The following is a 24762-nucleotide window of genomic DNA, read 5'->3' on the forward strand; positions in this document are numbered from 1 at the left end:
AAGAAAAGATAGGCGGCTCTGGACTCTTTTATTTGTTTCACGCGACTTGGAATTAGGTAAAGTTGTTTTCCTTATTTTTCTCCCGGTTGGAGCAGGTGCTCCACAGAAGGTCGAAATCGGGAGCAGGTGCTCCACAGAAGGCTTCTCCAATTACGTATGAAAATTGTTCCTTTTTGCTCAGCTTCATCTCTTTTTTGCTCCAATGCCTTTCAGACCATCTAATCCTCAGCTAAAGCCTCCTAGTCACATGAAACAACCTGAAAAAGACTCCAAAGACTCCTAAAAAGATTAGTAAAAACAGGTTAGAATGAGTCAAATAGCTGTGTGAGCCAAAACTCGCACAACCTAAGATTTGTAAAGAAAACTAAGGGATCGGAAACTTCTAGGGCTTATCGCCAAAAACAGTAAGATCAAAAGAAAGCTTTTCTTGCTGTGAAAGTGTTTGGTTCTTATTGCTTCGGGTTGCAAAAAGTTGGCGGAATGAATTACATACACCACATATTTATACTGATTTTCTAAACCGCCTAGCCGAGAATCTCGGGCGAGATTTTCGGAATATTTCCTTATTGCCTCGTGCGGCGGACCGACTTTGCATCTTGCCTAGGGTTTTTCGTGGGCTTCGCCTCTTCAAGGCTTCGGCTCGGCCCATCATGCTTTCTTTACGGCTCGGCCCACTTGACATAATTTGCTCCACCTCTCCGCGGCACGGCTCGGCCCAGGTATTTAAGACAGGGGCTCGGCCTATGTTATGTTATACGGCTCGGCCCATCTCCTTCTTCTCGGCTCTCCCACCTGGCGATCGCGGCTCTCCCGCCTTTCTTGGTAAAAACGGCTCTCCCACCTTTCTTGGTGGAAACGGCTCTCCTTCTTGCCTTGGTGAGAACGGCTCTCCCGTTTTGATGATCACGGCTCTCCCATTTTCTATACTTAGTTATTTTGGGATGGTTTATTTGTGTGGGGTGGAAACCGACCCCAACAGTTAGCCCCCCAGCTCGTCAATCTCGGAGTCGAGAGTGACGAGGTACATTACTCCTGACCACGAGATAAACCATCGAGTTGAGCTGCTACGACACGAGCCCAGATTCATGTTTTGGGAGTGTGAGTGCCGAGGTGTTTCCAAGGAGTGCCGAAGATGCCGAGGTGAATCAGGGACGAAGCGATTTGGTGACGGTTATGCCGAGCCGACTATATGGCTAGGCGTTTCGAGTGAAAGTTCATGCCGAGCCGTGATGTTAACGACGAGGCGTTTTAAGAACAAGGGTCAGTGCCGAGCCGTTTAACGACGAGGCGTTTCAAGAACAAGGATTTGTGCCGAGCCGTTTAATGACGAGGCATTTCAAGAACAAGGATTTGTGCCAAGCCGTTTAATGACGAGGCGTTTTGAGATAGTTAACACCGAGCCGTTTTGTTTAACGACGAGGCGTTTTGAGAGAGAGACAGATAATGCCGAGCCTTTTCGTTAGACGATGAGGCGATACAAGTGAGAGAGAGTCTATACCAAGTCGTTTCGTTATCCTGGGTACCCTGACTGTTGGTCTTCCGAGAGGAAGTTCCGGATCTTTCGGCGCGTGCAAACGACGCAACCCGGTATGACCTATTCGCCGCGGACCCTACGCACTGTTGGACGGCTTCCCGAGGTTCACGCGGAATTCACGCGCCTCGTTATTCTATAAATAGGTGAGCTCCTTCACTTCTCCTCATTATTTCCCGACTCACTCGTTTTTACTAAAGGTAGCTCTCCCTTCTCTCTTCTTTCTCTCTCTAGTTTATTTATTTTCCGGCTAGGGTTTCCGAGGTCTCCGCCGCTCCAGATCTTTTTCCGGTAGAGGCTCGCTGAGTCAAGTTGTAATTCATTGTAAAAGTTGTAAAGTATGTCGAACCGTTCCGACGACTCGTTAGATCCGCTTTTCCACTACGAGCTGAGCCGTATAGACGCCGAGGCGAGGGGTGCGATAGATTCTTCCGAGGCGTCTGCTTCGCCGAGCCGTTCTCACCGTCCATCTGACGAGGCGTCAAATGATGAAAACCCATCAGATGTCGGCTCTCCGGATGGCGAGCCGTCGGTTTCGACGAGCCGTCCCCAGGATCCTGCTCCTAACGAGGGCATTAACCGAGCCGCGCTCAAGGCCGAGGAGGAGGCATTTCCCTTTGATCTTTTCGAGGCGAAGCTTGAGTTGGAACGCCTCCTAGCGTCCCGAGGTGCTTCCACATCTGGACGAACACCGAGAGTTAAGAGGCAAAAACCCGACCCGCCTGGGTCTTCACTCTGCTCCCTTGAGTCGCTCGAAGTGTTGAGGCATCGCTTCGGAATATCCGAGGCAGTAGAGTTCGTTGTCCCAGAGAAAAGCGACCGCGCCGACAACCCTCCAGAGAATCATTTCACTCTGTACGAGGCGTTCTTCGAGCTTTGCTTCCTCTGGTTCCCAATCCCCGGAGTGATCCTCGAATACCTTTGGAAACACGGGATCTCGATCGGGCAGATTATGCCGAGGGGACTGCGGCATATGATCGGCATTTTAGTCCGAAGCTTCGAATGCGGTCTTGACATTGAGCTGAACCACCTGCTGAACTTGCTGGAAATCAGGAAGGCTCCGAAAGGAAACAGGTTCTATATTTCCAACAAGACGAAACAACGGATTATCGGCGGTTTTCCCAGCAAGGACCAGCTCTGGACTGAACGCTTCTTCTACGTTTTAGTGAACGAGGCGTCGGTCAGCGAGGATTACGTTTACCGAACCAAGACCGCTTGGGGACCACTTGGTAGCCGACCCGAAGCTTTGCCTCGGCTCGGAGATTCGATTCAAACTTTCTTCCTTTTCTGACACTTATCTTTTTTTTTGCTTTGTTTTGCAGTTCGGTGCTATCTTCCCCCGATTCCCGACGATCTGTTCACCGTTCGAGATTCTCTTTCGGCGCGGAAGGTTAACTGGAGAAAGAATTTCACCCTCGAGAGGGTAGAGAAGGCGCGAGCCATTCTTGCAGGAGTTCCCGTCAGCTCTTCATCCTCCAGCTCCTCCAGAGATACCCGCGAAAAGATGGTGATCTTAACCCTCCGAGAAAGGAAGAGACGGGAACAGGAAGAAGCCGCTAGACGAGCTGCCGAGGCGGCTCGGGCGCAGGCCGAGGTGGTTCCGGCGCAAGCCGAGGTGGTTTCGGCGCAAGCCGAGGCCACCCCTCAAACCGACCCGCCGAACCAGGATGAGACGACCCGAGCTGCCGAGGGTAATACGACCGAGGTGGTCGAAAGAGATGTGGCGCCCGAGGTGGAACAGGGCGAAATTGTTCCCAAGGCGTCTGGGGGCGATTCAGCGGTTTGGAACAAAGAGCCTTCGAACTCCGCTATTCTAGCCCTCCCGAAGTCGACGAGGCCCCCGACTTCCGTCGTGCAGAAACACGACCCGAGCCGAAAACGTTCGGCTGCTGATAAAGGGAAGGGGGTCGCTGTTGAGAGGGACGAGCCGTCCAAGAAGAGACGGAAGCCGACGTCCAGAGAATCCGCCGCGCGCAAGTTGGTCGTCGATGACCCCGACGCCTCCGCCATAATGTTCTCGCGTGTAAATAACGCGAACACGCGTCTTCCTCCTCCGGAGAAGTTGAGGAGGCCGAGGTCCTACGGCGCAATGGCGCAGCGCGGGACCAAGGTACATTCCATTTTGCTTTCCTTTGCTTTCGTGAATTTTCGCTAAGTATTTGACACGAGTTTATTTTCTGCAGTTTGTCGCGGCCATTAACGACCTAATGGCCGAGTACGAGGCGGACCTGTCTAAGGTCGAACGTCGCTTGGCCGAGGCCAAAATTGAGTCCGCATCGTCGAAAACGAAGCTGGAAGAGGCTCAGACCGAAGCCGCGGCGGTAAAGGGGAAACTGGACGAGGCGACGGCCAGGGCGTCCAGGCTGGAAGAGGAGAAGATCGTCCTGCGTGCAAACGTAGATAAAGTCTCCGCCTCGGTCATTCGCCTTGAGGAGGCGAGGAGAGCCAAAAGTGCCGAGGTGGCGATGCTGAAGAGGCGTATCGAGGCCAAGGATGCCTTGTTTGATGCTAAGGTCAAGAGGGCGAAAAAGGAGGCGAGGCGAGAGCTTACAGCGAAGTTTCAAGAACGCCTCGCCAAGGTGGAGGAGGGTCTGGTTCGGCTTGAAAAAGCCAAGAATGACGAGAATGATCTGGGACAGATTAAGGGCAATCTGGCGATGATTGCCGACCTGAAGAAACCAGATGCCCCGACGCTCGATGACGAGGAAGCGAAGCTGAAAAGCTGGGAAAGCGAGTATGCCGATGAAGAGGCGTACGAGCGTATCGCTTCCGAGATTCGGGGCGAACTGTATTACTCTCCCGTTTTGCCGGACTCAGTTGACACAACCCTCGGTAACGAGCCGATCGAAGAAACAGCGGCCAATTTAGGCGTTGTCGACCCGAACGGCTCGAATGCGGGCACGCCGATTTCCTCGAACCTTCTCGCCGATCGTGAGACGCAATCCGCGGCATGAGTTTTGGCTCACAAATTTTTCTTGCTTGTTTTTGTACTTAGATTTTTACCCGCTCCTTGTTGAACTTTTATGTGTTTTGTGCCTGGATGGCTTTATCCACCCGACTCTTTATTTTTGCTTAATGGATATATTTTCCTTAGCCGTTTTTTGGATTTACTTGTCCATTAATTTCGTAGAAGTGTTTACGTAAACTTGTCGAGGACGAGGGCTGTTATGTCGATTTTTGCGTTAACTGTATTTCCGAAATTGACCGGAGCCGTGTAAACGACGAGGCGTTCTGTTTCGAATGTGTCAAATGTGAAAACCGCCGAGGCATTTGCTTCGAGTGATGCCGAGCCGTGAAAACGACGAGGCGTTTTGCTTCGAGTGATACCGAGCCGTAAAAACGACGAGGCGTTTTGCTTCGAGTGATACCGAGCCGTAAAAACGACAAGGCTTTTCGCTTCGAGTGATACCGAGCTGTAAAAACGACGAGGCGTTTCGCTTTGAGTGATACCGAGCCGTAAAAACGACGAGGCGTTTTGCTTTTGTTAGCCGAGGTTGAAGTGTTATCGAACCTGTCTAAGGACCGGTGTTCTCGAGTATGTTTATCCGGGTTTAGGAGTTTACTTCGGTTTTAGAGAAAGCGATGTAGTCTCGACTTATATTCTCGTGTGCGATAGTAAACTGTGGCGACCAGATACGTTTTTGGTCTGATTCTTGTATAGCGCGCTTAATTTTTATCCGTAGAGGATGTAATTTGCACCCTCGTCCTAGGAAAGGTGGTAAAAGTCCGTTTAGAGAACCTTGTACTTGTTGTCCCGTTGTGGCCAGCAACGAGACGAGGCGTTCGGAGGCTTAGTTGGCCGAACTGAAACCTAGGACCGATTAAGGTCTGAGGTAATCGGGTCATGATATTATGCCGATGTGGTATGATTACTTGCCAAAGCGATGAGTGATAAAATTTTAAAGATCCGAGCTTGTTACAATGTGAAGCTAGCCGAAGCGATAATAATTGAACTAGGAAATCAAGGGCAAAAGTGAAATAAGTAGATGATTAAAAACGAACTGAGAATATGCCGAAGTGGCGACGTTCCTAAATGGGTAAGTCAAAATAATAGAGTTAAAGGAGGTATGTGTACACGTACCCACTCCCCCCCCTTTTTAGGAGGGGGGACAGCTGAACCCATCCGAAGACGGGCTGCCTACGTACCCTTTACAGGGATCAAGCCGTCCCGTAGTTCATGCTGGTCGTGCTGTATCCTTAGTGATAGTATTTCTTCAGATGCATTGCGTTCCATGATCTTGGAATCGCCTCGTCGGCTAGTGTCGCGAGTTCGTAGACTCCCGGACGAACCACTTTGGTGATCTTGTAAGGACCTTCCCAATTTGCTCCGAGCTTTCCTGTGTTCTTCTCGGCAGTATTTTGGAAGACCTTTCGGAGGACGAGCTCTCCCTCTTTGAATCTTCGGCTACAAACGTTTTTGTTGTAGTACCGCGCCGTTGCTTGTTGGTAGTTCTGAATTCGAACTAGGGCTTGGTCGCGCTTTTAGTTGATTAGGTCGAGCTCATCTAGCATCATTAAGTGGTTTAAGCCTTCTTGTCCTGGTAGAAGTCTTCGTCGAATACCTGGGAAGTCCACCTCGGGGGGAATTACGCACTCCGATCCGTAGACCAGAGCGAATGGAGTTTCCCCAGTGGCTCGGCGCGGAGTTGTCCGATGAGACCAAAGGACTCTTCGAGTTCGTCTGCCCACCGTCCTTTCTTCTCGTCGAGCCTCTTTTTCAGACCATCGAGGATCGTCTTGTTGGCTGTTTCGGCTTGTCCATTCCCTTGAGGGTATCTTGGCGTGGATTTGCTGAGGCGGATTTTCCACTTCTCGCAGAAAGCTTCGAAGCGTGTTGAAATAAACTGGGATCCGTTGTCGGTGACGATCTCGTAAGGGACCCCGTGTCGGCAGATTATATTTTTCCAGACGAAGTGTTCGACCTGAACATCTTTTATACTTGCGTAAGAATCGGCCTCGACCCACTTGGAAAAGTAATCCGTGAGGACGAGCAGAAAACGCTTCTGTTTCGAGCGATGTAGAGGTCCGACGATGTCCATCGACCATCTCATGAATGGATAGGGCGACGAAATTGACGAGAGCAGCTCGGTAGGTTGGTGAATTGTTGGAGCGTGCCGCTGACATTTCTTGCATTTCACCGTGAATTTCTCGCAGTCTTTGACCATCGTAGGCCAGAAGTAGCCGTGCCGTTTTATCTTGATAGCGAGCGACCTTCCGCTGGAGTGGTTACCGCACGCGCCGCTATGCACCTCGTGCATGATCTTTCGTGCTTCCGGTCCTTCGACGCATGTCATGAGAGGCCCCGAAAATCTCCATTTAAACACCTCGCCATTGACGAGGACATAACGTGCTGCCTGAGCTTTAAGCTTGTGGGCTTCCCATTTGTCGGTTGGCGCCTCTCCGTCGGCGATGTACGTTTGGATGGCCCCGAGCCATTCTTTGTCGCAGCCGTATTCCGGCTCGGTCGCCGAGGCGTCTTCCTCCATCGGAATGGCTTCGTCGTCTTCTGGTACTTGTTCAGGGGGATTTATCAGCCGAACTCCTTCTACTTCTTCGATGCTAGGGCGTTCGATGAATTCGACTAGGATCGTTCGTCGGAGGTCCGGGTCCGAGGTTGAAGCGAGTGCTGCCAAGGCGTCGGCCGAGGTGTTTTCTCCTCGGGGAATGCGAGTGAGTTCGAACACATCAAACTTTTGCACCAACTCCCGGACCACTTTGAGGTAAGCGCCCATACGTCCATCCTTCGCCTCGTATTCTCCGTTGAACTGACATGCTACGAGCTGCGAGTCGCAGAAGGTTCTTATTTTTCGAACTCCGATCCCTTGTGCTAGCCGTATGCCGGCGATCAGTGCCTCGTATTCCGCTTCGTTGTTCGAGGCGTGGAAGTTCAGGCGAAAGGACTGCTCAAGTATTTCTCCGGTGGGAGAGGTAAGGTGGATTCCTATTCCCGAGCCATGTTTAGATGACGAGCCGTCGACGTGCAATGTCCATACTTCGTCTAGGGTTGGCTCGTTTGTTGCTTCGGCCGGGAGTTCAATGAGGAAATCAGCGAGCACTTGTGATTTTGCAGACGACCTATTCCGATACTCGATGTCGTATTCGCTCAGCTCTATGGCCCACTTGGCGAGCCGACCGGATTGGCTTGGGCTGTGCAGGATCGAACGCAGCGGAAGGGTGGCGAGCACAACAATCGAATGCGACTGAAAGTATGGGCGCAGCTTGCGAGCCGAGACTACGACGGCTAGGGCGACCTTCTCGATTTGTGGGTAGCGGGTCTCGGCGTCGGTCAGTGTTTGGCTGATGTAGAAAATGGGTTTCTGCTCGGATCGTTCTTCTCTGATTAATACCCAACTTACAGCTGTAGCAGACACCGCGATGTAGAGGAAGAGCGGCTCTCCTTCGACCGGTTTTGCTAAGATTGGCGGGCTCGCCAGATAAGTCTTCAGTTCTTGGAAAGCCGTCTCACATCGTTCGTCCCATTCAAAATTCTTGTTTCCTCTGAGGGTGTCGTAGAAAGGCAGGCATTTGTCCGTGGAACGGGAGATAAATCGATTTAACGCAGCGACTCTCCCTGTTAACCTTTGTACTTCGCGCTTCGTCCTTGGAGAGGGCATTTCAACTAACGCCTTAATCTGCTTGGAGTTTGCTTCTATGCCTCGGTGGGTTACCAGATAGCCGAGGAATTCTCCCGAGGTGACTGCGAACCTGCACTTCGCCGGATTTAGCTTCATGTTGTGCTTGTTCAACTGTTCGAAACATTCTTGTAGGTGCGCGACGTGGTCTTCCTCCTCGAGTGACTTAACTAACATGTCGTCGATGTATACCTCCATAGTTTTCCCGAGCTGAGCTGCAAACATTTTGTTGACGAGCCGTTGATACGTTGCTCCTGCGTTTTTGAGCCCGAACGGCATGACTTTGTAGCAATATATCCCGCGATCGGTTATGAATGTCGTTTTTTCCCGATCATCAGGATGCATCAGGATCTGATTATAGCCGGAGAACGCGTCCATAAACGTTAACAGTTTGTTCCCCGCAGTGGCCTCGACGAGCCGGTTGATATGTGGCAGGGGAAAGCTGTCTTTTGGGCACGCCTTGTTGAGGTCGGTGAAATCCACACAGACTCGCCACTTGCCGTTCTTCTTCTTCACAACCACCGGGTTTGCGAGCCAGTCCGGATATTTGGCCTCGGTGATTGATCCTACCTTGAGTAATCTCTCAACTTCGTCGTTGACTGCTTTAGCTCGTTCTGGACCAAGCTTTCTTCTTTTCTGCTTGACTGGTTTGAAGGTTGGATCCACATTAAGCTGGTGACAGGTTACGTCGACGCTGATGCCTGGCATGTCTTCCGCCGTCCAGGCGAAGGTATCGATGTTTTCCTTGAGGAGGGAAAGGAGCTTGCTTCTCAGAGGTTCGCCTAGTTGTGTTCCAATTTCGACGCACCGCTCCGGATGCGCCTCGTCTATGCACACCGAGTCCACTGCGTCACATATCGGCTCGGTGCGTGTTTCGCGGCTCTCCGTGATCTGTAATTGCTATAAGAGTTTGGAGAGTTCGTTCGCGGGCTCTCTGTCTGTCTTCATCTTTTTGCGGTCTATGTCAGCTCGTGCGTCGGTGACGGGGTTCCTTAGCTTGTGCTCGGTTAGGAAGCAATTTCTTGATTCCTTCTGATTTCCCCATATCGTTTTGACACCTGATGGAGTTGGGAATTTGAGACAAAGATGATAGGTGGAAGGTACCGCCCTCATCCCGTTGATCCAAGGGGTTCCCATGATGACGTTATAGATGGCTGGGAGGTCAGTGACGCAAAACTCGACGATCTTGGTGACTCCGCCAGCTACCACAGGAAGCATGATCGTTCCCATAGTCATCGTCGTTTCTCCCGAAAATCCGGTTAGAGGTTTGGGGATTGCCTCCACCTCGGAGAGGTCGATTCCCATTCTTCTGAGCGTTTCCCTGAAGACGACATTCACCGAGCTTCCAGTATCGATGAGCACCCTTGCTACGTCATGATCCCTGATCGTTAGCTCGACTACTAACGGATCATTGTGAGGTCGATCGATTCCTGCTGTTTCCTCCTCAGCAAAAGAGATCACCGTGTTTGGGATGTCAGTCGGCTCTGTCCAATTCTCCTTTGCTTCGGCTCGGCGCTGATAGGCTTTGATTGAGGAAACGGTATCTTGATAGTACTGGGATCCACCCATGATCATATTGATCCTTTGCCTCGGCTCGGGTCGCTCTTCAGGTTCGCCTCGCCTGTCGCGCTTGGGGTTGTCGCCTCGTTGGGGAGGATTCGCTGGTTCCGCCGCACCGTTCGGCTCGGCTTTTTCCTGTTGTTCGTTAGGGACAAGGTCCTTGAGGCTGACCGCGTTTTGGAGCTCTCCTGCTGCCATTTTGGCTGCGAGCTTTGCTCCCAGGGTCCGGCATTGAGCCGTTGAGTGTCCGTAGGTCTGGTGATACTCGCAGAAAGCCTTCTCGTCGTAGTTGGCTGACTTTCTTACCCAAGTATTGTTGCGCGGCTCTCCTCTTCCGCGTCCGGAGCTGACCTGGTAGTTATGGGCACCTCCGCTCCTAGGCTCTTCCGAACTCTGCGTTGCCGCGTTGCTTGATGGATTGCCATTCTTCGCTGGGCGTGGCACAATTGAGCTTCGGATTGCTGCTTTCGTGGCTTCGTACTGCTCGTCCAAGTTTTTCATTTCCTCCTCGTTTACGACGAAGTCTGATGATCGGTGCAACGCGTCTTGAATTGTTTGCGGCGTATTGAGAGCCATCTCGCGGCGGAATTCGGATTTGTACCACAAGGATCGTTTCAGAGCCTCGAGTGCAGCCTTGTCGCTTATCCCTTCTATTTTGGATACGACCGCCTTGAATCGCGTCATGTAATCCCGAAGCGGTTCGTTCGGTCCTTGAGATAGTGTCCATAGATCGGCATCAGATGTTCCTCTGTCCATAAACATCGAGTATTGTTTAAGGAACAGGGCGGAGAGCTGCTGAAAACTGCCGATTGAATTTCGTTCCTGCCTTGAGAACCACTCGAGTGCGGCTCCCTTGAGATGCTCCACGAAGAGCAGACAGTATCCGGCATCCACTTCGCGCTCGGTGAGTTTAGCGGCGTTCTTTGTGAAGGCTCGCCCCATCGCTATTCGAAACGCTGTGATGTGTGCTTTTGGGTCGGTTGTTCCTTCGTTGAACAGAATTCTCACCTTCCCTAGCTCGGGAATCCTGGCTTCCGTGATCCTTGCAGTGAACGGGGTTCTTTGGGTTTCTTCGAGCATTCGGTCGATTTCGGGTGCGGCACTTGTCGCGTTGTGCACTTGGGATTTCATAGCGCGTATTTCAGCTACCGTTCGAGCCATAGAGGCTCGCATCTCTTTAAGCTCGAGGGTTTGTGCGTGAGACATTCCCTTTGATTGGGGGAGTCGCTCCCGCTCCTTTCGCCTCCGCTCGTCTTCGCGCTCTTCCTGCTCGTTCCATTGGGGATTTTCGTCCGCTTCGGTTGGGTTATCGCCTCGGGCTGGATCGGAGACTTCGTCAGTCCGGATGCCGTTCAGTGCCGAGGCGAGTTCTTCTTCACTGATTCGACGAGCCGAGCCAGTTTGTTGCGGATTTATGGTCTCGTTGTTTTGCTGGGCGTCTACATCGATCGCGTCGTCTCCTTCCTCGCCGGCTCGTTGCCTGGAGTTGCGGCGTAGTGGAGGCGGCTCGGTCATGTTGATTCGGGTTGCTGCAGGAGTGCGTTCGTCGAGGGGACGAAGAAAAGAGGAGTTTCTTGCACCACTCCCTGAGGCTTCGGCGGGCGTCGAGAAGTCGAAGCGTCTCCGAATTCCGTCCATCGGGTCGTTGACTCTGGCTCTCCAAGTCGGATGCTGTCGCTCTGCTGCCATTGCGTCGAGCCTCGCCGTAATCGCCTCGTTTCTTTTGTCTTGGTCGTCGATCTTTTTCATCAACGCAGCTATCATGTATCGCATCTCCTCATGGGTTTCGGTCGTCGCCGTTGTTGTCGGCGCGGTCGTTGTGCCTGATCCTGGAGCGTCCCTATCCGCGCCGTTACCGGTGTGGTTGTTGTCGTTGTTAGCGTTGCTCGCCATTTTCTTCGAATCTTAAAGCTTTGTCGATATAGAGTAAGAAAATTTCGTGTCTCCACAGACGGCGCCAAATTGTGTGAGCCAAAACTCGCACAACCTAAGATTTGTAAAGAAAACTAAGGGATCGGAAACTTCTAGGGCTTATCGCCAAAAACAGTAAGATCAAAAGAAAGCATTTCTTGCTGTGAAAGTGTTTGGTTCTTATTGCTTCGGGTTGCAAAAAGTTGGCGGAATGAATTACATACACCACATATTTATACTGATTTTCTAAACCGCCTAGCCGAGAATCTCGGGCGAGATTTTCAGAATATTTCCTTATTGCCTCGTGCGGCTGACCGACTTTGCATCTTGCCTAGGGTTTTTCGTGGGCTTCGCCTCTTCAAGGCTTCGGCTCGGCCCATCATGCTTTCTTTACGGCTCGGCCCACTTGACATAATTCGCTCCACCTCTCCGCGGCACGGCTCGGCCCAGGTATTTAAGACAGGGGCTCGGCCTATGTTATGTTATACGGCTCGGCCCATCTCTTTCTTCTCGGCTCTCCCACCTGGCAATCGCGGCTCTCCCGCCTTTCTTGGTAAAAACGGCTCTCCCACCTTTCTTGGTGGAAACGGCTCTCCTTCTTGCCTTGGTGAGAATGGCTCTCCCGTTTTGATGATCACGGCTCTCCCATTTTCTATATTTAGTTATTTTGGGATGGTTTATTTGTGTGGGGTGGAAACCGACCCCAACAATAGCCACTTATCACCGGCATCGACCTATGAACACCGACATGCCATACCCACTGCCAATCGGTGGAGATTGACCAGGGAAAATGTCAGACTGAGGACATCGACTTGAACACCATGTTACGTCCTGTGTTTCAACCCGCCAAACTAGATAGAGAGAATAAACATTGACCAGACGTGTCCGAGGCCAAATATCGACCACACTCCATCGACTCAACCTGCCAGCTGTGAGCTGCATGCAACCCAGATTCACTGGATTAAGACCCGGTTTGTCCTGACCCGGTTCGATCCTTTTGACTATATCAGTTTTAAACCTAATTTTGAGGTTTTTTTTCTTTCTTTGAATTTTTTCTCTTATTAGATTTTTCTCAATTTGCAAGAGATATTTTGAGTATATTGTGCAAATTAATTTTATTTCTCTTCTTAAATTTTCCTTTCTTCAATCATTCCTCATAACTAATAAAATTATCTTCATGAGTTTGCTGTTTTCATGGAGATTACTGAGTAGTCCTTTGATGATCTTTGGGTAAGGTAGATTAATAACAACATGTTTTTATCCATTTTTAGTATGCTTTTCTTTCGCTTTATTGTTTTATTTGGTTTAATTGTTTTTACTAATATTTTGTATATTTATAGTGTCAAGATTCTTTTAAGGTTACTTAGGAAAAAACATTGCAAATTAAAGAAAACCCAAATTTCCGGCTAAGCATCAAACCTTCAGAAGTTCAACCACAAATGAAAACCTTTTCACCATCTGATCCAACCCAAATTTGGAGATATTAAAGAAAAACCAGCCAGCCTTTCATTACACTTCACCTGAGGACGATAAAACAGTTCAGTCAAAAGATACATAAAGATCAAGAAGTTCCGTCAAGCAGTTCGAAGAGACTCTGACCTATGGCCAACAAGATCCCAACTGGTCCAGGAGAAGCTCCATGCGGCCAACCTGTTTTTGTCCAAGAAGCCCATTTACAAGCTCATTTGATTTCCGTTTGATCTCATCTTTGAAGAAATCTTAAGTATGATGACTAGACACCATAAGACCTATAAATATGTTCCTTTAGGAGCCTTAGTTCGTGTGCTTCAGTATTTTAATTGTTGATCCACCAAACTTTTTAAGCTTTTTGTTCTTTGTTCTTAGGGAGATAAAGATTGCTCTTGAATCATTTTGGTTCCTTTCTTGATTTTATTTGTGCATCCATTGACCATATTTTTATTTCCTTAATAATGTTTGAGTAGTTTGGTATTTAGGTTTAAGGAACTAATCGAAGGGGATCACATGTTCGATGAGGATTATATGTTTTACTTAGCCAAATTCTAGTTCTCTTTCTTCTAGGTTTATTCATATGGTATAAAGTTATTGTCATAAACTTGTTGCTGATATTAGGATTGATAAAACCACGAAAGTGCTGTATTTATTAAACCGGATCTAGCTTCAGATGGTGTTATAACAAACAAAAGCATACTTATAGGGCGTTGTGAGCGCAGGCGAAACTTGATTTCATTGCATAATTTTCTGTGTAGCAACCATCGAAAGAAGTCTTGTTAAATTTTTTTAGATTAATTGGTTAGTGCTAAGTCAATAGACTAGTCATATATCCGTATTTTGAGTTCCAAGAGTTTGATAGAATCTATAATTAAAGAGCGTTAACTGAATCATGTTATGAGCTTTGAATCATGTTATGAATCGTACATTCTCTGGAGATATCCTTGCCAATCAACATTTGTTTATCATTAGCTTACATGGATTTTTAGTTTTTTCTTTTCTTTCGTTTTGCATTATTTAAAATTTTTGTGACACTAAAATCCTATAAAAACTCCCTTTTGTCGTAGAACCTGTTTACTAGTTCCATGTCTAAAGTTTTTGTAGAAAAGCGTGCTCTCCCTTTGAACTGATATCCTAAGTAGTACAACACACATTTATGCACTTACAGATGCCTAGTGTTTATGAATTTAAAACCTGAAGCCAAGCTACCCTTGGGCATCATAATTTAGGTATTTTTAGGTTGATCCATGGTTTCAGGGCTTAGTTTATAAGTTTTACATTCTCATTTGGTCACGCTAGATTAACTTAAATCGAGTTAATTTAGAACATAAAAAAATTCATGCCCAGAAGGTGTGATAAAATTCTCCAATGAATCAAATGAGTGATTTGCATTCTTAGGCTATGGAAAAAGATGTGTAGGATGCTTACTAGTTAATAAACCTTTTTATTGCTTGATAAGTCCTTAATTACAAATAGAAATTTGTTCTTAATTAGAGTAATTAAAAAAAGTGATCAGTGTCATAGAAATAGATTGGTCTTGTTTAAGTGGTTTAGACATAAGGAAAAACATTATTGAGTGAATTGGCACCATTGATTAGCTAAGAATAGCCCAAGTCAATTACTTTTACCCAAGGATTCTCTTGTTAAATCTTGATTTCTTGCCTTCTTTAATCTTGAATTGTCTTGTTGCTTCTATATATGCCTTTTTATTGCTTTAGTCTTGCTTCGTTTTATGCTTTAAATTTGATTAGGATTAATAGATAAACTCAAACTACTTGATTTGCTTAGCTAAGGCAATATCTTTCATTCTTAGTGTGTAATTCTCATACCTCCCTAGCTAGATTAATCCTCAAATACTACAATGACGTGAGCATAATTTTGGGTAATTGATATAAATGAAAAATCTATTTATCACCACTCAGATCCAATTGATGACACAAGACGATCAAGTTTGTAATATCGATTATGAACTTAAGAACTCAAGAATTTAGAATAACTCTCTTTATTGCTTTAGAAAACTAACTCAAAAACTAAAGCTCTCAACCTCATAAGGTTTACCACAAACTTTGGTAACTCTTATATAGTGAGTAGGTTAGATAACTCCTAAACCTATTAGAAATAGTAATTTCCTAATCCTTAGATAACTCCTAGGAATATTTCCTTTTCCTAATATCTTGCTGTCTAAGTATTCAAGCTTATCCAACATTCTCCCCTTTAAGTTTGAAGCCACTCTTGGACACATCTTGAACTCCTATGTATTCTCTCATTTCTCAGGAGCTTTTGTTAAAATGTCAGCCTTTGTTTCAGCTCCAGGAACATGTTCAACTTCTATTTGTCCGTGCTCAACACATTCTCTGATGAAGTGAAATCTTCTGTGTATGTGCTTGCTTCGTCCATGGAAAACCGGGTTCTTTGTAAGAGCTATAGCGGATTGATTGTCAATTCGAATTACTACTCTTTCACTCGATGACCCTGTGACTTCACTCAATAGATCTTGCAACCAGATCGCCTGTCTTGCTGCTTCAGTTCCTGCCATAAACTCGGCTTCACAGGAAGACAATGCTACTATCTCTTGTTTCTGTGAGCACCAAGTTATAGGACTCTCTCCAAGATAAAAAATGTGACCGGCAGTACTCTTACCATCATCAGGATCCACGTTATGACTACTATCACTATAGCCAAGTAGTTTAGGTACCTTTGAACCTGGATGTTTAAAAACAAGTCCCAACGAAGTAGTACCTTGTAAGTACCGCAAGCACTGCTTTATTGCAGCCCCATGAGATGTTCTTGGACTTTGCATGTATCGACTCAACACTCCTACGCATTATGAGAGATCTGGTCTTGTGTGAAGCAGGTATCTGAGACAGCCAACCTTTTTTCGATACCCTGTTGCATCGATCTCTTTTTCATCTTCTGCCTTTGACAACTTTAGCCCAAGCTCCATTGGTATTTGCGTCGGATTGCAGTTTACTAGTCCAGCTTCTTCCAAGATTTTGCAAGCATATCGAGTTTGACACAAGGAAATACCTTCTTCATGTTGACATACTTCTATTCCAAGATAGTATGTTAACCTTCCGAGATCGCTCATGTCAAACTTCGAAGACATCTCTCCCTTGAACTTGTTAATGACTTCTCTATTCGAACCTGTGACGAACAAGTCATCAACATATACCGCTACTATCAAGAGACTTCCACCAAGCTCCTTTCGATAAACAGATGGTTCCTTTGAGCATTTTTCAAACTTTAACCCCACAAGAATGTCGTTTAACTTGTTGTTCCATGCTCTAGGTGCCTGTTTTAACCCATACAAAGCTTTATGTAATTTGTAGACTTTGGCTTCTTCTCCTTTCCTTTCGTACCCCTCTGGTTGCGTAACGTATACTACTTCTTTTAGGTCCCCATGGAGAAAAGCTGTCTTGACATCTAGATGATGTATTTCCCACCTGTTCGATGCTGCAAGATTAACGAGTAACCTTATGCTTTCCAATCGTGCTACTGGTGCAAAGACCTCATCGAAATCAACTCTATAACGTTGTACATAACCTTTCGCCACCAAACAAGCTTTGTATTTGTTAATACTCCCATCTGAGTTTCTTTTTAGTTTGAATACCCATTTTAGTCCTATGGGTTTTGTTCCAGGTGGAAGATCGACTAGAGTCCAGGTTCCATTCTTCTCGATTGAACCGAGTTCAGCCTCACACGCGTTCCCATTCTTTTGATTGCTTGGCTTCTTCGAAGTTGGCCGGTTCATCATTTAGGCACATCAATAATTTCGCGCCTTCCTCTTCAGCTAACAGCACGTAATTCTCCACCAAGTACTTGGGAGGTACTGATGGTATTGTCGATCTTCGCAGAGCTGGTTGTGCTTGAGTATTCTCACTCTGAGTATCTGCTTCTTCTTCGTACGCAGCTGTATCACCATTGTTTCCGATTACATCTCCAGGTGAATCGATATCCTCCCCTGTTTCGACTTCTTGCTCTGTTTCTGGTTCGGTATCTGTTCTTTGGATGCCATGATTTCCAAATTCCCCTAAGATGACCTTAAAACCTCCGTTTTGTCTATCTTCAGGATCCAATGAATTCCAATTCCATCCTTTTGTCTCATCAAACACCACATCTCTGCTTACTATTATTCTCCGGGCTTGTGGGTCAAGCAATCGATAAGCCTTTGATCCGGGCTCTGTTCCGAGATGAACAAGCATACGAGCTCTATCGTCTAGCTTTTTAAGTGATGGTTTTTCAACCTTCGCATATGCGATACACCCAAAAATCTTCAGATGGCTTATGTTTGGTTTCTTGCTTCGGTAAAGCTCGTATGGTGTTTTGTCTGTTAGTGCTCGTGTGGCTACCCGATTTATGATATATGTGCTGTGCCTAATAGCTTCTCCCCATAAATGGTTTGGCACTCGCATGTCCTTCATAATGCTCCTCGCCATTTCTAACAAAGTTCTGTTCCTTCTCTCCACAACACCGTTTTGTTGTGGAGTGTATGGTGCAGTGAGATGCCTCCTTATGCCTGATGTATCACAAAACTCATTAAACTCGCTGTTGACGAATTCACCTCCTCTGTCTGTTCGAAAAGTTTGGATTCTTTCCCTTGACTCTGCTTCGACTAAACTTTTGAACTTTCTGAATTTTGTGAAAGCATCACTTTTCTCTTTGAGAAGAATTGTCCACATATATCTGGTGCAGTCGTCGATAATCACGAATACGTACTTGTTCCCAGCTGAAGTACTTGGTGATATAGGGCCACACAGATCACCATGTACGAGTTCAAGTACTTTGTTTGCTCGATAACTTGTGGCTTGAGGGAATGCCTTTCTCGCCTGTTTTCCCAATAGACATGGACCACATATCTCCTTTTCAAAGCTCACACCAGAAATTCCTTGCACAAGTTCCTTGCTCACCATGGACTTGATCGTATCAAAGTTTATATGTCCAAGTCTTGAATGCCACTTCTTCGATTCACTCATTGTTGATAGGTGTAGACATTGATGTTCTCTTATCCCCATACGAACCTTGTATAACCTGTTCTTGGACCGATTGGCTTTTGCAAGAAGCTTTCCCTTTGCATCATGCATTGTCAAACATTCTCCCTTCATCCTTATATCGCATCCGGATTCTGTTGCTTGTCCAAGGCTAATTATGTTGCTTTTAAGATCTGGGATAAAGTAGACGTCTGTCATCGTTCTTGGTTCTCCATTCATATCTGTGAACGAGATCGATCCTTTGCCTTTAATATCTATTCGAGAATCATCACCAAATCGAACTTTTCCTGTGATTGATTCGTCGATTCTTGAAAAATATCTCCGATTACCCGTCATGTGATTGCTAGCCCCATTATCGAGATACCATATGTCCTCATCTCCTGAGTTTGTCTCATAGTTGCTAGGTGTGCAGTGTTTTTCGTTCAAGTAGACCACCTCATGCATCAGTAACTCATCGGCACTCTGTGTCTCACTATTAGTACTTTCTTGTGTTTCTTGGAGCTTCAATAGTCGATCTGGACAATTAGAGGCATAGTGGCCGATCTTATCACATCGATAACAGGTTATCGTTGATGCTTCTCTTCTTTGGTTTGTTCTTCCACGACCCCTGCCTCGTCGTCCTCCACGACCTCTTCCTCTCCAATTGTTGTTCCAGTTACTGTTGTAATCCTGACTTGATTGTCCTGTCTGGTCATCAGAATTCGCATACATAAGTTTCGTTGTATCTTCTTGTGTTACTTCTTCTTCGGAAATCCTCTCTTCATAAGCTTTTAACCGTCCTATGATCTCTTCGAAACTGGTTGCATTAAGATCCAAGACTTGTTCGAGAGACGCCACAATGTGAATGAATTTCTGAGGCAGACTTTTAAGAAATTTCTTTACTAGCTTGGAGTCTTCGATACTTACTCCAAGAGCTGCTGATTTTGACGAGATCTCCGATAGTTTCCCTGAAAACTCATCGATGTTCTCAGATTCTTTCATCTTTAACCGGTCAAACTCAGCCATTAAAGTTTGTAGTCGAGCCTCTTTCACCCTCTCTGCTCCAACGTATCTTGTTCTGATCGCTTCCCATATCTGTTTTGCGGTTGTAAGCTCGCCGACCTGTAACACTAAAGACTCCGGTATAGATTGGAATAACAGACCCATCGCCAAGTTGTTTTTCTCTTCGTCTGCTGTTCCTGGATCCACTGATTCCCAGACTTTGTGGACTTTGAGACAAATTCTCATTCGCATAGACCAGACCGTATAATTAGTTGTGTTAAGCATCGGGCATGTGATTGAAGAAGGTCCTCCTTCTTTAGGTTTCTCTGTCGCAGGTATCAAATCCCCCATGTTTTGTTAGCTCTGATACCAAATCAAGTTTGTAATATCGATTATGAACTTAAGAACTCAAGAATTTAGAATAACTCTCTTTATTGCTTTAGAAAACTAACTCAAAAACTAAAGCTCTCAACCTCATAAGGTTTACCACAAACTTTGGTAACTCTTATATAGTGAATAGGTTAGATAACTCCTAAACCTATTAGAAATAGTAATTTCCTAATCCTTAGATAACTCCTAGGAATATTTCCTTTCCTAATATCTTGCTGTCCAAGTATTCAAGCTTATCCAACAAACGATGGGTTACAACTTACAAGCATCATTTATATCTAAGGGAATCTTGACCAGAAACCTGGTCAAAGAACTTCAATACAAGTTCAATACGTTCAAAGGAGAGTTAATAGGGTAAGATGGTCGAAGAGTTCTCAAGCAAGAACGAGAATACAACCATGTTAGCCGAGATCAGTCTTTCACAGACCAAAAGGAGACTAACTTAACAAAGAAACCATCTGACTCAAGACAAGGCCATGGAGCTGAATTCTATTGACCAAGTGATCCTAAAAATCAGTTTGGTCAAGCTGAAAACATGCAAGGACGAGCTGAATTCGAAGATAGCTAGAAGAATGTACCAGATGCACTAGATGAACATTCCTGACCGAAGAAGCTACCGAAGATGCGTCTGATACAAAGGATGGACAGTTGATCGCGGTCCCTATGTGTACCTACACTTTTGATATGTGCGAAAACCCATATATTAGAAAATGTTTAATTTCATACCCAGACAAAAAAAAATATCCAGACAACAAAATATAGCAAAAATACTAAATTTTAACTTGGTGCTTGGTGGGAATAGAAAAATTATAGCAAAAATAGTGACTAAAAAATTCTTAATTTTTACTTGGAGGGTATAACAAAAATATAGAATTAAAAAAAAAAAGTGAACTTTGAAAACCTCTCAGTTACTAAAAAAGGTATAAAGTTTCAATTTCGAGATAGTAATATCTTCATTATTACTCTTTGAGTCTTGTAATACCTTCATCGTAACCACGCCACTATCACAAAGTCTTCCTTTATAAACAATTCCAAATCCTCCTCTCCTAACCACTTCTTCAAAGGAATTTGTGATTTCTTTCACTTCTGCGTAGCTATACAGTTTCTGTGAAATTATGGCCTTCAGGTTTTCTTGTCTCAATTCGTTTGATATTTCTCTATATATTAAGATGATTTTTTAAAATTATGAGAAATGTTGTTAATCGAAAAAGAGGAAAAAACACTTGGAAATATCTTGATAGGCTAAGGAAACAATATCATTCACTGGCCAACAAACTATCTATATTTTCCAAGAAACTTGAGCGTCTCACTGATCGAGAACTTCGAGAAGATTTACATAAGAGAAGTGAATCTTATATGTTGTATATTGGTTGATATAACACACTAAATGGAACAGAAGCTTCCGGTTTAGGGGCTTAGATTTGAACCGGCTCAAGATCAGGTTATCGATTCTCGGGTTTAAGTTGGTTCGGTGTTACACGTCGTCGTTCTGCTCAAAACTCTATTTCCAGCTCAGTGAAGATCAGACCGTTAGAGCGTGAAGATCACGCGCAGGCGTATCTGTGTTTCAGTTTTGGATTCCGATGTGGATAAGAGTCGGTTAGAGACTGGAAATAAGTTGTAACAAACAATTGTATACGAGAGAGTGAATCTTTTGTATTGTGAGGAGAGAGAAAGGGAGAACTAGAGAGATAGTGTAATTACCGGTGAGTGAAAGCTACATCTCATAGTTTTCCAGTGAGAGACGACGATTGTAAGGGGAGTGTTCTAGTGAATTCCGAGGAATCCTCGGCCAGACGTAGGGAAGCGGTTTGCTCCCGAACTGGATAAATCTCTCGTCTCATTTACTTTCTGCAAATTGCTCTGTTCGTGTATCTTGCAAACGGAAATCTCCGATCTCGTGTTGTTCGGTGGAATCGGTGTCTGAGCTGAGCTAGATCGAGATTTCTCAACAAGTGGTATCAGAGCCCTAGGTCGGGAATATTGGGCAAGAAGGATCGAGCTCGTGCATCCTATCGTTTGGCCAGTGAATCTCTATCACGATGTCTTCCGCGAAAGTCAAATAGAGAAATTCCATGGCGTAATCGATTACAACATGTGGAAGGAGAGACTGTTCGCAAACTTGGATCTACTTGGCTTAGTAGAGGCGTATCAGGCACAAGAAGCAGGGATAGACAAGGCTCCAGTAAAAGGAGAATCAACCTAAGGAAAAAATACGGATGAGACGTTAAAATCCGAAGTGACGGATCCGGATCTGGCCAAGAAACAACGAAAGGTACGGAGCACTATAGTTACTAGTGTTACCGATAAGATTCTAAGGAAGATCATCAAGGAACAAACTGCGGTTGGTATGTTAAGGATCCTAGATGAGCAGTATATGTCGAAGGCTTTGCCAAATAGGATGTATCTGAAACAAAAGCTCTATAGTTTCAGGATGAATGAGTCCTCGTCATTAGAGAATAATATTGATGAGTTCTTGAGGATAGTAACGGATCTAGGGAATGTTATGGTAGAAGTTCCTGATGAGGATCAAGCAATTTTGCTCCTAATGTCGCTGCCAAAGCAATTTGATCAGCTACGTGATACTATGAAATACTCCAAGACTGACATGACCTTAGATGGTGTTATAAACATCATACACTCAAAACAACTTGAGTTTTCGAGTGGGAAGTCAGTCAAGACTCAAGGAGAGGTGTTATACTCGAATCCAAATGCAAAGGGGAAAACGTCAAAGGACTCAAACTCTGGAAAACAGTACAACAAGTCCAAGAAGAACAAGGGTAAAGGAACTGTTTACACCTGCAGGATTTGTGGTGGAGAGGGGCATTTCAAAAAGGACTGTCCTAAGAAGGCGAGCCGTCAGGGAAAAGATAAGGCTCAGGTCACTGGAGAATCATCAGCGGTTACTGGCATTGAGTTTATAGAGTCTCTGGTGGTGTCAGATGCAAATGTAGCTGAGGCTTGTGACTTCAAAGAAATTTGGATCATGGATACTGGCTGCACTTTTCACATGACTCCAAGAAGAGACTGGTTCGTGGAACTAGAGGAGTTCACAGCTGGGTCCGTAAGGATGGCTAATGAGTCCGTTTCCACAGTCAGGGGTATTGGAATTATACGGTTAAAAACTGCAGATGGAGGGAACGTCATGATCAAAAATGTAAGATATGTTCCAGATTTCTCCAGAAACCTCTTATCATTGGGATCATTTGAAGAACTTGGATGTACTTTTAGTTCCAAAAATGGGGTTTTGATTGTCAAGAAGAGTGGGAAGACAGTTCTTACTGCCAAGAGAACACACAAGCTATATTTCCTACAAGGTCACAGTCAAGCTGGGGAAGATCACTCTGTTGCTGAAAAAGACGAAACTCAATTGTGGCACTGCAGGTTAGGCCACATGAGTCAGAAGGGACTTGATATCATGGTCAAAAAGGGATATCTTGATGGTTCAAAAGTTTCCAATATCCAGTTTTGTGAAAGCTGTATATTTGGGAAGGCTCATCGTCAAAGTTACAAATCCGGAGCTCACACAAGCAAGAGCTGTTTGGAATACATACATGCGGATTTGTGGGGATCTCCTAATATTCCAGAGTCACTTGGTAAGTGTCATTACTTTCTAAGTCTGGTGGATGAATTTTCTAGGAAAGTGTGGGTCTACTTTCTGAGGACTAAGGATCAGGCATTTGACAAGTTTGTGGAATGGAAACTGTTAGTAGAAAATCAGTCAGGGTTAAAAGTTAAGAAGTTGAGGACTGACAACGGCTTAAAGTTCTGTAACAAAGAGTTTGATGCTTTCTGCACCGAGAATGGTATTGCTAGACACAAAACGATTCCTCACACACCTCAATAATATGGTGTTGTTGAGAGAATGAATCGTACAATACTTGAAAGGGTTAGAAGTATCTTGAGTGAATCTGGATCACCTAAGGCATTTTGGGCAGAGGCGGTGTACACAGCTGTGTACTTGATCAACAGAACTCCTACGTCTGCTATACAGGGTCAGATTCCAGAAGAGGTTTGGTCTAAGACATCACCAAGCTTTAATCATCTGTGTAGATCCGGTTGTGTGTGTTACTTTCATCTTGATGATGGTAAGCTTCAACCAAGAGCAAGGAAGGGTGTCTTTAATTGTTATCCTGTAGGTGTTTGTTGGAGGTGAAAACCGCACTCCGGTTTTCTCCCGTACAAACCAAGATCGGCGAAATGTAAGCCCGGTTTACGAAGGAATGTACCGGGAAGACTGGGCCGAGTGAAGTCTTGGGCCGAATACAGCCCATTAAGCCGAGGTCGGTGAGAAGCTTCTCGAAGGAACGGAGAAGCTCCCCGAGTTCGGTCAGGAATAGGAAAGCTTCCTATTTGAAAAAGGAAACGAACATGAGAAAAGGGAAGGAACCGAGAGAAAAGGAAAGTTCTCTCGGTCCCATATCGCTTAAGATGTGCTTGAAGACCGACTTAGAGGATATATATAAAGGGAGACGAATCCACACCAGAGAACAGAAGATATTCCCGAGAAGACTTAGAGACTGAGAACTCATTACGCTAGACTCTTAGTTGCATTAAGTCTTAGTTCGTTATTGTCCATCTAAATAACTGAACTCAGTTGTATTTGCTTGATTCGATCTAATAAAAACCGAGTTTCCGATCTAAAGTACTGTTTTGTCCCTTGTCGATATTTACATATCAACAATTGGCGCGCCAGGAAGGGGGCTTAAACAGATTTCTCAAGTTTTAGATCGGACTTCGGAAAGATTGAATCAGCGATGACGGACCAAGCCAACATTCACGAAGAAGGAAACCCTCTCGGTGGAGAGAACGCTAACGCCCCAACAGAACAAGGAGGAGGAACTCCTGGAGAAAACGCTGGAACTGTAGCCGGCCAAACCCCCGCAGCCGTAGGAGGTTATGGAACCGAACTGCTGCTCCAAGTATTCAATGCCCAGTTTGAGGCCATCAACAAAAGAAGCGAGGAACGTTTCAGTCAGATGGCGGCACAAATCGCCGAGCTCAGTCAAGCACGAACTCCTCTTAGAGTTCGGAACATCATTGACGATCTTAATACTGACGGAGATCCGGCCGGAACTATGAGGTCTACTGCAGTCGGGTCAGCGAATGCACCAGCATCGGATTTGAGCCGAGACACCGAGTTCGAAGCAATGAAGGCGCAGCTTCGCGATATCACTTCAAAGATACATCAAGCCACAAGCGCGGCTCCGGAAATTGAGTGCGTCATTCAGGAAACACAGAAGACACCCTTCATACCGCGCGTAGCAGGGACGCCGGTCAAACACATGGAGAAACTGAA

The 24762-nt window shown here is 45.8% G+C and overlaps 2 protein-coding genes across 2 annotated transcripts; one reads left to right on the forward strand and one right to left on the reverse strand.

Annotated features, from left to right (window-relative positions):
- The first annotated feature begins 1871 nt into the window (after window positions 1–1871).
- LOC112085360 (uncharacterized protein At3g60930, chloroplastic-like) lies at window positions 1872–4485 on the forward strand. Its single transcript, XM_024154572.1, has 3 exons — window positions 1872–2760; window positions 2854–3641; window positions 3715–4485. The coding sequence occupies exons 1-3, from the start codon at window positions 1872–1874 to the stop codon at window positions 4483–4485; spliced, it is 2448 nt and encodes an 815-aa protein (XP_024010340.1).
- Window positions 4486–9063: 4578 nt separating this feature from the next.
- LOC112085373 lies at window positions 9064–10299 on the reverse strand. Its single transcript, XM_024154584.1, has one exon. The coding sequence runs from the start codon at window positions 10297–10299 to the stop codon at window positions 9064–9066; it is 1236 nt and encodes a 411-aa protein (XP_024010352.1).
- Between the last annotated feature and the right edge of the window lie 14463 nt (window positions 10300–24762).

This window comes from Eutrema salsugineum, unplaced genomic scaffold (assembly GCF_000478725.1).
Source record: "Eutrema salsugineum unplaced genomic scaffold, Eutsalg1_0 scaffold_9, whole genome shotgun sequence".
NCBI lineage: Eukaryota > Viridiplantae > Streptophyta > Magnoliopsida > Brassicales > Brassicaceae > Eutrema > Eutrema salsugineum.